The 13,390-nt window shown below is 42.4% G+C and overlaps 1 protein-coding gene across 1 annotated transcript in view; it reads right to left on the bottom strand.

Moving 5' to 3' along the window:
• Positions 1-12,834, bottom strand: part of LOC117262414 (plasma membrane calcium-transporting ATPase 1-like) — a 45,283-nt gene extending 32,449 nt beyond the window's left edge. Inside the window, exons 1-3 of the mRNA XM_033635368.2 lie at positions 12,607-12,834; positions 10,003-10,293; positions 1,820-2,017 (exon numbers count right to left, since the gene is read on the bottom strand). Of these exons, the coding sequence (XP_033491259.1) occupies positions 1,820-2,017; positions 10,003-10,198 (394 nt within the window). The 5' untranslated portion in view covers positions 10,199-10,293; positions 12,607-12,834. The remainder of the gene's footprint in view (positions 1-1,819; positions 2,018-10,002; positions 10,294-12,606) is intronic.
• Positions 12,835-13,390: the final 556 nt, after the last annotated feature.

Raw genomic sequence — 13,390 nt, 5'->3', positions numbered from 1 at the left:
TCCTTTACACATTCAAACAGTGCAGCCTGACAGGAAGTGACCTCTGACCCTCCTGTGCAGGAGGATTCTGGGGTTAAAGAACAAGTCTCTCTAACTTTTCAATGACTTGACACAGAAGCCTCAGCTGGGCCCAGTGATTTCCTGCTTTGCAGCTTTGCATCTTGGAGATAAGCTGGTTCCTTGAAATTAAATGGCTTATAAGCAGTGTTTTATAAAATCTGCAGAAACAGAAAGTGTGTATGCTTTTCTCCCTGCATATAGACTGAGAAATCAAAGTGAAATTTAGCTTTTATTTGCTACTAGTTCTGTGGTTTAAAAGTGAGATGTATGAATTACGCTGCAAACAGTTCTTTTCTCTGTTCACAGTGACAATCATAAATGAACCTGTGGCAGTTGTCTCATATGAGCGAGTCCAACACAAACAAGCCCTGAGTGAACCCACTTCATGTGCATGTCTCAGGAAAGGAGCGACTGGCACGCACACTTTGCTCTGGTTGTGTGTAAATCTGGTGTTGTCAGTATCAGACAGAAAGGACAGCTGAAACACATGGGGCATGGCTGGAGTGGAGTGAGGTTTTTATGGCACTGAGTGCATATTGAGGTTTGCTAAGTGATAATGTAAACAATTAGGTATATATATTGCAATCATTTCCAACCGATTGATCTTGTTTTTGACACACTTCAGCTGCTTTCACACCGCCTTGCAGTAACTACCCACTTCCAGTTATTTCAATGAGGTGAAGGCGGCAGAGGGAAAGCAGTTTCCAACACAGCGTTAGGGGTATGAAGTGGGTGCCGCCCACATGCACACACACAGATTCTGCTCTGCTGCACCAAGTTCACCATGCTGAACATTTGGTGGATGCCGCCTGGCTTTGGCTGATCAAATAGTGGGCTTCATGATAGCAGAGAGAAGACAAGATGGAGGAGTTAATAATGTTGGTGTCTCAGAACACCTGGAGTTACAGCATTAGCAAGTTATGAGGACAACCAGAAGAAAAACTGGGCCTCAGATAATAATTAATAAAAACATTTAAATGTTATCTGAGGCCCAGTTTTCTTCATTTCCACCAAACTCCAGATGGTTAATTGTCCAAATAAGACATCTTTGGGAATTCCAGCGAATTCTGTTGTCTTGCTACAGTATGCAGCTACAAGCTAGCTGTCACTTCTGCCAGTGTTCACCGAAGCAACAGCCTGACATGACAGCCGCTTTTAAAAAGGCTTTGCTTTTTGAGGAAGCTCGGTTGTCAGAGGGATTACAGTGCAGCTGTGTGAAAGCAGCTGTCTACATAGTTTTTACCTGTTGAAGGGCCGCAAAGACAAAAGAAAAAAGACCAGCCAGGTAAAAACTGAGAAGAACAGCATGATGTTGCCGTGGCCTCTGTGATCACTGTAGCCGCCTCAGCTGATGAGAATGGACGCTCTCTGCTGCAGGCATGCCACAAGAGGCTTGATGGATCGCCTTCATGCCCCATGTATTTCAACCTTAACAAGTAAAAACTGAGACTTGACCTGTGTGTTGATATATTTCACTCTGACTCAGCTGCTCTGCAGGTGAGCTGGACTGCAGTGTAACTTTCATGAATCAGTGTCACACAGAAAGGACACAAAGTCCCAGAACCCTGCACTGACTGAAGCCTGATGTTGCTACGACAGAAAACAGTTAACACATTGTGACCGTCTGATCATCTGACAGCTCTGCAAATGTCTCACCACAATGCCCCTCTAAACATTCAGCGAGACATCTTCACACAGATTCATGACGATAAAAGTACAGATACTTATCTGAAGGTGTAAAAGTTTCATTAAAACTCACTTTGTCTGTTACCATCGGGCGGGCTGTAGAAAGAAAGGCCTAGTGAAATGATCGCTGCCACCTCCAGGATGATTAGCGTCACATCCTGCAGGGCTTCCCACACTAACTGCACAAAGGTTTTTGGCTTTTTAGGAGGGATGAGGTTCTGTCCAAACTCCTGTTTCCTTCTGTCAATGTCCTCCGAGTTTCCATCTAAACCTGCAGCAGGAGACACAAAGACAACATCAGAGACAAGTCCTCATCTGATCCTGGTTTACACCACGATTATGTTTAATCCTAACCTCTTCATGTGTTTTTAACTCTGAAAAACAACATTTTAAGTCAAGATGTGATTTATGGTCATATGATTATTAGGTTCAGGATGAAAGTGAAAGTGTCTAAAACAATACAGCAGAATTAATGACATCTGGCAACTTAGATTAAAAAATAAATAGAGCAGACACAGTATACTGTCATCATTCAGTATCATTCAGAATAAAAATGTTATTTAAAACTAGATTTAAATAACAGAAGAAAATCAACAAGAAGATAAAACTAACACGTGGATAGAACGGACAGATCTGTTGTGACAGGGTGGAAAACTACTGTATGTGATATGACAAAATCAGAATGTGACGTGACAGGATCTGATGTGTCTCCTATGTACACTGTTGGGTTATTATAGCACTCCACATGTGCTCTAGCTCACTGATGATGATCTGAACCTCTGCACAGTTTATATTTGGCTTCAGAAGGAAACGTAATGAGGCAACGTTTTGACCTTTGAGGTGTTTTACAGACAAACATCAATGCGAGCAAAAAAAAAAAAAACAAAAACGAAAAACAACAACCCAGCTAAATGCACCTTTCATCCCAAAATAACTGACACCGTACATAAATACACATGACTGTCTACAGGGTGCTCACCCTTGCCGGCCTGGTTACAATAGTTTCCACACACATGAAGGAGAGTCTTGTTTCCCATAACAAACACCATTAAACTATGCCACATTTACACGTAACATCTAAAAGTGACAGACTTGGCCGGTATAAGTCATGGAAAATGAGAACCGTACAAGTTTCCCACTTGTATCAAACATCAAATAAGTTGCTGGAGTTAATTTGTCTTACTTCACATTGCACATCCTTTGATGCGACAACTATGCATTGATATGTCGGTACTTAAACTATATGTTACAGTAACTTAAAGAAAATAAATTTGCTGTTATGTTACATTATGTTGAATGTTATCCCCAGAAAATTATTATGCCAATTAATTTCATTACAAACAACAAAGTTCCAAAGTTTTCCAAAACTTTAAATTATTTTTACCAATTCCATGACTTTTCCAGGACTGAAAAATGAGACTGTGAAGTTTCATGACTTTTCCAGGTTTTCCATGACCGTGGAGACTGTTGTCTGAATTCGGGTGTCAGAAACCTTAAAGATGAAAATGTTGCAGCATTACATATTGGAGAATGTGCAAAACTCTGTGAGGACGACAGGTTGCTGAGGTTTACATGAACGCTGTCCATCTTATTTGTTTTGACCATTAAAAGTTTAATATCAGAGACAACAGAGAAAATGTCCTTTCAGTTATTAGTCAAAGCCCGCAGTGGAAACATGAACATATGCAGCAACTCTCCAGAAGAAAGTCACAGCCAGATTAACCTGTTAAGGGACCCAGAGGAAATAAAATCATCTAGTTCCACAAAGAGCTGTTTTATATGTTTTTTGAGGGTCAAACCTCTGAGCTCTGTTCACATGAGGGCTGTCACTTAATGTTTGAAATTCAAACTACTGTGCAGATGTAGAAAATGACTCCAAACACTGGCATGTGTCTGGTGTTCACACAGACAGAGCTGCCTGCAGCTGTGAGTACTTTATCTACCATGTTTCCATCAATATATGAAGCTGTACAAGCCACCGCGTTGTCAACAACAAGGTTATGCAAAAATTTCACAAAAAAAGGCCTTTTATTAACAAATGAAGAGATTGTGTCCACAGAAACTTTGTCAGACGACTTTTATTTTGAAATGGAAACAGGAAAAGTTGAGTTAAAAATAGATATTTATATTTTTTCAGGTCTGTGACAGATATAAACATTGAAACTGCCATTGTACCACCTGCCATGAAACTGCAGGTGGTACAATGCTAATATGAGTGTCAAAAGACCATTTGCACTGCCTTTGTTTGTTTGTTTGTTTGTTTTTTGCTAAAAATCACGAACGCCACTCAGAGAAAAATAGTCAAGACTCAAATTCTCTAGATCAGTGGTTCCAAACTGGGGGGTCAGGGTCCAAAAGTGGGTTGCAGGTCCATTCAGTGCTCAATCCTGCTGTAGACTGAATGACTGAATGTAACAGACAGCTACTTAACAGAGACAGCAAACTATCTCAACAACATGGCTGAACACAAGTATGACGCTGAATATATCAAACTGTGTGGACCTTGAACTAATGGCTAAGGTGAAATCTGGAACCTGTGGCTGCACCAGTTGGGAACCACTGCTCTAGATGTTCTGCTGAGCTTCGCCTGAGCAGCACTGCAGTGTGGCCTGGGTGTTAGCTGTCTTCAGCAGTCCACCTTGTCACAAAGATACTACATGTCCACACAGATAAACAGTGACTGGAGTTTTAAAAAATCTGCACCTTAAACAGGGTTTGACAAAATCTCAGTTTTAGGGACCTAAAGCTCCATTTGTGTGTGGACGAGAGGCCAAAATGCAGAAGAAAATATGCATTTACAAAAATATCTGTATGCCTATAGACAGGGCCTAAGTCACCATCGTGTGTAAACTTTGTAAAATGCAACTACACTCGTTATACAGTAACTTAGCTCAATAATGAGCAACAGGAACTTGTCAGTGAGGCAGTGGAGACTGTGGGTATTTAAGATTAGGCCAAGTGGGACGCATTAAATTGAATTCATGTTAATTCCAATCATTTGAGCTTGATTTCTTTGAAAATGTAACACATGGTTCATCATGTCTGGTGTTTGTGTCTCTCTGCAGTATTGTGGTGTTGTGTAGGAGCGGTGAGCAGACTGGCTTCCTCTGAGGAGCAGAATATCATGTTGGGACACGTTCAGATCCCTCTGGACACACTGCAGCTGCTGCACGGCTGCAGCTGACTCGGTCAGTCTGAACAGGTTTTTAACCCAGCACCTTTCTTCGTGTTGTCTGAAACTTGGTGAACATGCCCTCTACTTTCAGGTGAGTAGGATTACACTGTGAGTTAATGGATCTGCCCCCCCAGCTGTCACCACAGAGACACACAGAGAAGTAAAGCAGTGTGATGGATTTTCCACTGATTTCAAGCTGCTGCTGACATTTAACCTCTCTCTGTCAGCGGGAGCTGAGACACTGAAGGTGTTTACTGAGCGTGTGCAAGATGGACAAACTGAATGAATTAATGATGAGGAGGAAAATGCCAAAGGGCAGATTTATGAGACACACTGAGTCCACTGTCTGTAGTTCACTATAAGACACACTGGGACATACTGAGTCCACTGTCTGTGGTTCACTATAAGACACACTGGGACATACTGAGTCCACTGTCTGTGGTTCACTATAAGACACACTGGGACACACTGAGTCCACTGTCTGTGGTTCACTATAAGACACACTGGGACACACTGAGTCCACTGTCTGTGGTTCACTATAAGACACACTGGGACACACTGAGTCCACTGTCTGTGGTTCACTATAAGACACACTGGGACACACTGAGTCCACTGTCTGTGGTTCACTATAAGACACACTGGGACACACTGAGTCCACTGTCTGTGGTTCACTATAAGACACACTGGGACACACTGAGTCCACTGTCTGTGGTTCACTATAAGACACACTGGGACACACTGAGTCCACTGTCTGTGGTTCACTATAAGACACACTGGGACACACTGAGTCCACTGTCTGTGGTTCACTATAAGACACACTGGGACACACTGAGTCCACTGTCTGTGGTTCACTATAAGAGACACTGGGACACACTGAGTCCACTGTCTGTGGTTCACTATAAGACACACTGGGACACACTGAGTCCACTGTCTGTGGTTCACTATAAGACACACTGGGACACACTGAGTCCACTGTCTGTGGTTCACTATAAGACACACTGGGACACACTGAGTCCACTGTCTGTGGTTCACTATGAGACACACTGGGACACACTGAGTCCACTGTCTGTGGTTCACTATAAGACACACTGGGACACACTGAGTCCACTGTCTGTGGTTCACTATAAGACACACTGGGACACACTGAGTCCACTGTCTGTGGTTCACTATAAGACACACTGGGACACACTGAGTCCACTGTCTGTGGTTCACTATAAGACACACTGGGACACACTGAGTCCACTGTCTGTGGTTCACTGTAAGACACACTGGGACACACTGAGTCCACTGTCTGTAGTTCACTATAAGACACACTGGGACACACTGAGTCCACTGTCTGTGGTTCACTATAAGACACACTGGGACACACTGAGTCCACTGTCTGTGGTTCACTATAAGACACACTGGGACACACTGAGTCCACTGTCTGTGGTTCACTATAAGAGACACTGGGACACACTGAGTCCACTGTCTGTGGTTCACTATAAGACACACTGGGACACACTGAGTCCACTGTCTGTGGTTCACTATAAGACACACTGGGACACACTGAGTCCACTGTCTGTGGTTCACTATAAGACACACTGGGACACACTGAGTCCACTGTCTGTGGTTCACTATAAGAGACACTGGGACATACTGAGTCCACTGTCTGTGGGTCACTATAAGACACACTGGGACACACTGAGTCCACTGTCTGTGGTTCACTATAAGACACACTGGGACACACTGAGTCCACTGTCTGTGGTTCACTATAAGACACACTGGGACACACTGAGTCCACTGTCTGTGGTTCACTATAAGAGACACTGGGACACACTGAGTCCACTGTCTGTGGTTCACTATAAGACACACTGGGACACACTGAGTCCACTGTCTGTGGTTCACTATAAGACACACTGGGACACACTGAGTCCACTGTCTGTGGTTCACTATAAGACACACTGGGACACACTGAGTCCACTGTCTGTGGTTCACTATAAGACACACTGGGACACACTGAGTCCACTGTCTGTGGTTCACTATAAGACACACTGGGACACACTGAGTCCACTGTCTGTGGTTCACTATAAGAGACACTGGGACACACTGAGTCCACTGTCTGTGGTTCACTATAAGAGACACTGGGACACACTGAGTCCACTGTCTGTGGTTCACTATAAGACACACTGGGACACACTGAGTCCACTGTCTGTGGTTCACTATAAGACACACTGGGACACACTGAGTCCACTGTCTGTGGTTCACTATGAGACACACTGGGACACACTGAGTCCACTGTCTGTGGTTCACTGTAAGACACACTGGGACACACTGAGTCCACTGTCTGTAGTTCACTATAAGACACACTGGGACACACTGAGTCCACTGTCTGTGGGTCAATATGAGACCCAGCAATCTAAAAGAAGATGGATAATTCAGAAAAATGATCAACTACCAATATGTAATAAAAGTACCTCCTCATACAAAAAGCCAGGTGTTCATTAAAAGAGCAGCTCAGTGTTCTGTACAAACCTATGGTCACGCTTGGGTCATGGAGTCTAAGTTTAGCATTTAAAGTAAAACACAAAACTCCTCTGGTCATCCACTGAATGAGAACACATGCTAGCCCATGATCCACCAGCTCCCACCCTCCAGGGTTCAGCAGAGGTCACATCATATAGAAAAGCTTTACAGGCTGATCAGACACAATGAGCATCACTGCCTCCACTACATTACCTATTAGCGTGACTGACCGGACAAAGATAAGAGCCAGATTGAAGCGGAGGACATTTTCATATCATGGTCTGCAAATGACAGCGACATACTGCCTCAGTTCTTATGACACTTAGGGCTCTGATTTCGAAGCAGGCCAACGACTAGCACAAGCAGTGTGCAGATAGTTTGGTATTTCCCTGACCTTGAAATGTGCTTTGCATGTTTGTGTGACATTTTGGTGCCCAGCACTACAAACACGGTACACAGGAGAGAGGAGGAACACAAACAGATGGAGGGTACATTCAAAAGAGGCAGCACAAAGCAAGTTGCTGGTATTTTGTTAGAAATTGAGTCTTAGGGTGCTTTCAGACCTAGAGTTAGCTTGCTTTGGTCCCAGTCTGGGTTGATTTTAGTGCTGCTCATCGTGGACTATATTGCTGTCATTGTTCATTTTAGTCAAACCATACAGTTTGAAAACGAGGCGCGGCTCCAACTAGAAAACAATGTTTTGATGCATTGGATGTGCTGAATGTGCATATTAAGGCAGTACAGGAGGAGGTGCACATTAATAATCCTCCAGGACTGTAACATGCTGATGTTTAACCCAAACAATGTGTCATGTGACTGCAGTTGCTTCACATCCAGGTCAGAACACGTTCTCACCACAAACAAACCGCACCAGAGTTCATTTGTAACCGGACTGAGACCACCTCTTCAAGAAGGTCTCAGTCTGGTTGTTTTGGTGCACACCTGAGTGTGATTGCTGTGTTCACACCTGCCCAAACGAACCGCACTGAGGGGGCAAACAAACTTGAGTTTGTTTGTACTGAACCAAACAGGGCAGGTGAGAAAGCAGCCTTACTTCACACAGGACTAATACTGACCTCTAGAAATTTGTAATAATTGGGAAGTTGTGTCTGACCTGAATGCTGTGCAAATCTGCCATGTCTGTAATTTGTCAAGTAAAAGTTCCACAGCAATTTACCCACCCATTTTCACTAACACGAATGTCATGTGATAATAATCCTGTGCATGACATCTCAGTGATTTGGAGCTGTATTATTTATTCATTCTTTGCAAGATATTTTGTTTCCTCTGCACCTTGGAGGCTGCATTGGCAATTATTAAGTGCAAGATTTGACAACATTTTGGGTGTAAATCAGGAGGCTAATCTCATTAGACAGGATGGAGACTCATTCACAGAAAGAGCAAACTCTAATCCGTTAGAAGAGCGAAATCTCGAAAGATGATGGTTATTATGTCATAGCCTAGTATTAATAGTAACGCAGAGCCTTGTCATCATATCTGGAGAATAATGTCAGTTATTTTTAGTAAAATACAGAAACATTGGTGGTTTTATTAACACACTAAACACTTGCAGTAACACTGAAGAAGCATCTTTCCATTTGTGGAGATAGTTTTCATGCTTATAGTGATGTGATGACTTCAGTAATGTGATTGGTTCAAGTGTATTTATTCATCACTATTCCCTCCAATTTCTATTTCACTTCACCAAGCCCTTTTTCATTTTGCTCTGCTGGTAATACATGAACCAAGATAGTTGGTGCTCTTGGACACGTCCTCACAGTTTGAGGATCCAAGACCTGCCACTGTGCACTTGTTGCATTTGCACAATTTGCACACAGATGTGATGAGTTGGTGTCACGATACTGAGCGTGTGCAGCCAACTTTGATAAAACTAAGCAGAAAATAATCACCATCTGTGCTGACAGCAGTCAAATGACTGATAGATCAATAATCAGTGTATCCCTGGTTAAAGACACACTGTGGTTTTTGTACAGCGTCCCCAACAGTTTCATCTCAGTTTACTGTTGATGGTGAACAAACAACCAACAAAGTGTAAAAGGACTTTCTTTCTGACAACATCGTCAAAAATCCTTTCAGTCACTTCACTACAACGGCCTCAGAAACAACAAGATAAATCATCCTGACCTCGCTGCTGCGACTCTTAATTTAATGCTGTATTTAGAGACCGGAACATGCTGGTTGTCTCATACTGTCCTGAAGCTGACAGAGTGCAGAGCAGGATCAACAGAGGCTGCAGGTCATACTTGACTTTGACCATCATACAGTCAGCGCTCCCTCAAGCCAGACAAAATCTAATATGTCCTCCGCTGGTTTAATGGTGAGTCACCAGTAAAGGGGCCTAAAACATCATTACATACCAACGTGGCTCTGACTGAAAACACCAAACTGTATTCACAGTGGAGCATCACACTGCCTGTGGTTGAACTTAAGTTTAGTTTTACTTTCACATGTCTGGTGTTGTGATGCTCCAGCTGGCAGTCAGCCCTGTTGTTTTAGAGATAGCATCAGTGTGAACACAAACTGAACACAGAAGCAGAGTTTCCCAACATATTTACCTTCAACTGGTGACGATCTCAGTCTGGCACACAGTCCGTTAACATCTCCATAACTGTCCTTGATCTTAGTTACTGCTTCTGCTCCTCGTAACTCCATGAGTGAGCGCAGCTCCTGCAATGAGCAGCTGAACTCTGCCTCGTGGTTGGCCTCGCCACGTCGGCCATGTTTGGACCCACGAAAAGAGTTGTTGGCCATGTCTCCTTCCTCTGGCTCTCGACAGAGGCCTCCCAAAAAACACAGACTCAGTGGTCGGCCTGAGGTGAAGATCTGGCCTGACAGGGACTGTGTGACTGTGGGGGACAGACAGATCAGGTTATTTCAGAAAGAAAACAAACAAGTGACTCTTTGGGAAAAAGGTAGAAATATCACCACCTAAAGGGCGCGACTGGACAGTTAGGGATGGGCACAGGACACCAAGGTCATGTGCTTGGTATTGCTTCTGGTTTTAAATGACTGATATTTCTTATGTCTTGACATATTTAATTTGACTTTTTCCTAGCAAGAAATATGATGTCAACAAATTTCTCTTCTAGAATTAAATTCCTTGGATTGTGGAGGTTTTGAAGTGTGCACCAGTGTCCGAAATAGGGCTGCAGCTTCACGGTATCACAGCATTACAGAATTATTCTTATTATAAGTTAAAATGACTAAAGGAATGAAAACAGAGGTGTTATTTTGGTTAAACAAACATTTTATTACTATAACTTGAAACCATTTTTTTTAAAAATGCCAGTTTGTGTAAAGGTCTCCCTTTTGAAAATAACTATAATAAATTTGAGATTCTCAATCCAGTTGCATTTTTTTCAATAATGTAGATACGCAAATGTTCATGGTGTGATTACTGTCAATTTTAATATCACAGTACTGTCCAAAATTAACTTTTTGACTCCTTTGGGGGACTAGTAGATGTAAAAATACACCAGCCAAGCATATTTTCTATCGTCCAAGACAACAGTAGCAAGCAGTAAAGTTTATTTCAAACATGCATATTTTACTGGTCAACATGTCTGTATATTGGGCATGACTTTAGTATCTAATTATTTAAAATGCTGCAGTAAAACAACTTTAAAACGTTCAAAGTTTGTCTATGTAGAAATGAATGGGATATTGTTTTGATTTTAGCATTTCTAGCATCTAATGCTGTTGGGACAGAAAAAGAAAGTGTTGACAGATGTATTTCAACAAAGTAAAACAATTAAAAATAAAAAAAAACCTCCCATTTTAAACAACCCTCCTGGCCAGTCGAGTCTAGATTACTGAGTTTACAAGGTGATCATGAATGCACCGTGGTTGGTGTCCACACTATTTGCTGTACAAAGTAATACAGATTTCAGAGTTCACGAGGGGCTCCTGAATGCACCATGAAGTGCTTGTCACTGTGAGAGTCAAACTCATCTCTGACACATAAGACAAAGGAGGACAGAAACAGTGCGACCATAAATGACACCAACATATTGTAGAGACTCCGCATAGTTTTTTATCACGTGACTATTTTGGTACAAACATTTACCCGCCAGTGTGGAAGCCAGCCTCCTGAGATTTACACGCCAAACAGAAAATCTTCCCGCATTTGGTGCTTGGCGGGTGTTTATTTTGGACCTCATCATGTACATCATCATATAAAAATATTTGATTGAAAATACAATTAGTAATATAAATAATTAATATGAAAACTATTTCAGAATTCCTTGTTTTATCCTTCCTAGCCTGACAACCAATTTTAGCTCTAAGCACATTACTTTTCTCAAGGGCAACAGCAGGAGTCAATCAGGAGTATTTAAGGCGAGAACAAACTTAATGACAGAAAATATTCATTTTAAAGTCTCTGTGTGGGTCAGCAGGAGGATGAAAAATATTTAAACAACATTCAGAGTTTGTTCAGTTTTCAAATCTCTTGAACAAATTCAGTTCTCACCATAACTAGTGGTTACGTTTTTTTTGTTAACTGAGAGGTTACTCAATCAAAAAAGAAAAAGATCAGTACATCTTAATTGTTGATTCACTTTGAACATGATGGATGAATATCTATGTGTGGTATAGAGTATTGTGCCTGCTGGTGTGTGAACTGAAAGCCTTTATATTTGTTCCTCACAGGTTGTGACCTCTGTGCCTTCAACTGTAATCTGTGTCAATCAGTCAGCCGAGGCTTAATCTGAGCGAGAGAGAAGCAGCCTGTTTCAGGAAGGAGAGGAGGAAAAGAACTACTGGGAGGTGAACGAGCTGAGAGACAAGTTATCTGGTCAAACTGGTGGATAGAGCTTTGCTGCTTACACAACTAGAGCTTCATTAGTTATTCCAGTTAACAGTCCAAAAACACAAACAGATTCGTTTTACAACAGGAAACACTGAAGGGCTGTAAATCTTCACATTAAGGAAGCTGCAACAGGATCATTTAGATTTTTATAAAATTCTCTTTGGATCAGTTAATAATGAATGAGTAATCACAGCAGTACATAATATTATACAAACAATAGCTGCATAAAAAAACAGACTCAACCTTCCACATGAAGAAAACACACTCAGGCTTTTTGACATAAACACTTTTCAAAGCCAGCCTGATATAACATTACTGTATCACTGAGGAAAAGAAAGGCTTTACTTACAGAAACTTCCCCCATCGCCTCCTGTTAGCAGCAGCAGGTATTAGTGGCAGTCTGATTACTCTGAGCAGCGTCACACTCACAGCTCCAGAAACAGCCCATAACCCAGCCACTGCTCCTCAGCTGGCAGTCTGCAGACCTGCTCCTAGACCACAGTTTATTTCCAAAACCAGCCTGTTGTTCAAAAATTCAATTTGACCTTCAGCAAGCTCACAGCCACAAGCAGCGCTCCATCGGAGGAAAAAACAGGAGCTGGCTAACTGATTATCTGAGGAAAGCCTCGCTTAATCTAATTAGACAATCTGTGGCTTCAGTGAGAGCCAGAAAGACTGCTGCTGCTGCAGCTCCTCCTGCTGAGCACAACACACAATGTCTACACACACCAGGTCTGCACAAAGTCACAGACTGGGTCTACACAGAGCAGGTCTACATACACGTCTACACACACCACATCTAAATCTGCTGCAGCTCCTCCTGCTGAGAGACACACCAGGTCTGCACAGAATCACAGACTGGGTCTACACAAACCCGATCTACACACACCAGGTCTGCACAAAGTCACAGATTGGGTCTACACAGGTCAGGTCTACACACATGTCTATACACACACCACATCTAAACCTGCAGCAGCTTCACCTGCAGAGAGGAATACACCAAACAGAGCAGAAGACGTAAAACTGAAGACAAGTGTCAGGAAGCAACAACCAGAAAACGCCCTAGCAACCAGTTAACTGTGATAAAAGAACTGAAACAGGCTAGCATAATGTCATTTCAGGAAAACTGTCAA

This window comes from Epinephelus lanceolatus, chromosome 5, assembly GCF_041903045.1.
Source record: "Epinephelus lanceolatus isolate andai-2023 chromosome 5, ASM4190304v1, whole genome shotgun sequence".
Lineage (NCBI taxonomy): Eukaryota > Metazoa > Chordata > Actinopteri > Perciformes > Serranidae > Epinephelus > Epinephelus lanceolatus.
This window is presented reverse-complemented; position numbering and strand designations above follow the sequence as displayed.